The 1,995-nt window shown below is 46.8% G+C and overlaps 1 protein-coding gene across 1 annotated transcript; it reads right to left on the bottom strand.

Moving 5' to 3' along the window:
* Positions 1-870: 870 nt before the first annotated feature.
* MRPL35 (mitochondrial ribosomal protein L35) lies at positions 871-1,904 on the bottom strand (the record flags this gene model as incomplete). Its single annotated transcript, XM_009869338.1, has 2 exons — positions 871-1,059; positions 1,760-1,904. Coding segments are annotated over 2 exons (334 nt in total), but the record flags the coding sequence as incomplete, so codon positions are not given.
* Between the last annotated feature and the right edge of the window lie 91 nt (positions 1,905-1,995).

The raw sequence follows: 1,995 nt of genomic DNA, 5'->3' as shown, positions 1-1,995 counted from the left end.
AAGCTCCTGCTAGAAGCAACCGGTGTTCTTATGCTTGCTCAGGTATTGGCTCTGTAGAGAAAAGCTCCGCTCTAGCCCTCGGCTGCACTGTACTCCTCCCAAACGGCCCCGTCATAAATCCTCGGGTTTTACTCCACATCTGTGTGTGCTCAGAGATACGCTGGGGGAGGTATGACCACGCTTAAAGAGAGACTAAACAGGAACATACTCGGAGTTGGCTGCTTGAGGATGTAGCACAGGACCCAAAGAATATATTCTACCACTCAAAAAACCCCCAAACACTGTGAGGTACAAAGTGTGAGCCTCCTAATGAAGTTTGGTGGTGCTAAAATCAGTTATAAAAACTGCACGTAGTCATGACACAGGCTTTTTTGTGCTCTCTAGCGTGGAGACACAGCAACAGTTTAAGTGGTACGACGACAGGCAACAATTCCAATAAAGACCTTGCTCGGCTCTATGCCCTCCCCCAGGAAGCTCCATTCAATGAGCTACTGATAATTAAGGACACAGGAAAATATATCCTGGGGATATTTAAATGTTTCTTTCAAAAATTTTAAGCTTAAATATATGGAATTATTCACTTCTAATGATGTTTAGACTGTACTAAGCCCTGTACGTTCATTACAGATCGTCACAGGAAACCAGCAGATATCAGAACGTGCAGGTGATCTGCTAAATAAAATGAAACTGCAGCTCAAAAAAAATCTTGAATATTCCTTTATTTTGGGCATTGATAGCTGCAATTCTGATCAGATGATACGCATGCTTATTTGGAAAAGTAACAGGTATTACACATTTGTGTCCTGAAATTAAGACCACAGTTAGCACCACCTCTTTCCTTAGGGAGGTGCAAAAATGAAACCAAGGTTCCTATACGCGGAGATTTGTGCGATCGTGATACTTCTGGTAGGGATCATCAACATACCAATTTCTTCTTTTCCAGAAAGAAGTGGTCATTTTATCAAGAAGTTTACATTGCGTCCTAGTGCACAATGTGAACTCTCTCAAACGCTTCCTCTGGGCAGCTGACTTCTTCCACAGTTTCTTCTTATAACCAGCCTGTCAGAAAAAAATACACAAAAGACTTTGAAACAGGTTTTTGGAATATGGAAAGGAAAGCCAGGAGGAATCCGGTGTCCAGTTTTGGGCTCCCCAGTTCAGGAGAGATGGGGACCTAGTGGAGAGAGTCCAAGGGAGAGCTACGAGGATGATTAAGGGACTTGAACATCTCTCCTGTGAAGAGAGACTGAGAGACCTGGGGCTGTTCAGCCTTGAAAGGAGACGGCTGAGAGGGGACCTTATTAACGTAGAGAAATATCTGAGGGGTGGGGGTCAAGAGGAAGGGGACAATCTCTTCTCAGTGGTGCCCAGCAATAGAACAAGAAATAATGGGTTTAAGTTAGAACACAGGAAGTTCCACCTCAACATGAGGAGAAACTTCTTCCTGGTGAGAGTGCTGGAGCCCTGGCCCAGGCTGCCCAGAGAGGGTGTGGAGTCTCCTGCTCTGGAGACTTGCAAACCTGCCTGTTGGGTGGCTGCCCTGGGGGATCCTGCTCTGGCAGGGGGTTGGACTGGGTGATCCCTAGAGGTCCCTTCCAACCCCCAACATTCTATCGTTCTATGAATCCCTACCTTCAGAAGACGGGACTCTCTGCACAGAGCGTTTTTAAACCTCCACACTAGCTACTGCTCTCTAACGACAGGAAAATAAGCCCACTGACCGTAACAAACACGCTTGTGTTAACGAAAATCGCCTTACCTTTCTCCTAACCCACAGGCCGTTGTGCAGCCGGAGAAACCTTTTGACTACAGATTTTACACTTTTCCTCTTGCCCTTCCTCAGGCTGCAGTAGGTGAGTGTCCGCACGGGCTGCTGCAGCGCGCCTGGGAGCAGCGACGTGACGCTGAAAAACACCCCCAAAACGGGGAAAACAAGACAGGAATGAAACAGCTCGTTTTCCTCTGTAACGCTCGACGCCAGCTGTAGAACGGAAC

The sequence above is a fragment of the Apaloderma vittatum genome, unplaced genomic scaffold (genome assembly GCF_000703405.1).
Source record: "Apaloderma vittatum isolate BGI_N311 unplaced genomic scaffold, ASM70340v1 scaffold22915, whole genome shotgun sequence".
Classification (NCBI taxonomy): Eukaryota; Metazoa; Chordata; class Aves; order Trogoniformes; family Trogonidae; genus Apaloderma; species Apaloderma vittatum.
The sequence above is the reverse complement of the archived record's forward strand: the minus strand, read 5'-3'. Positions and strand labels throughout refer to the sequence as shown.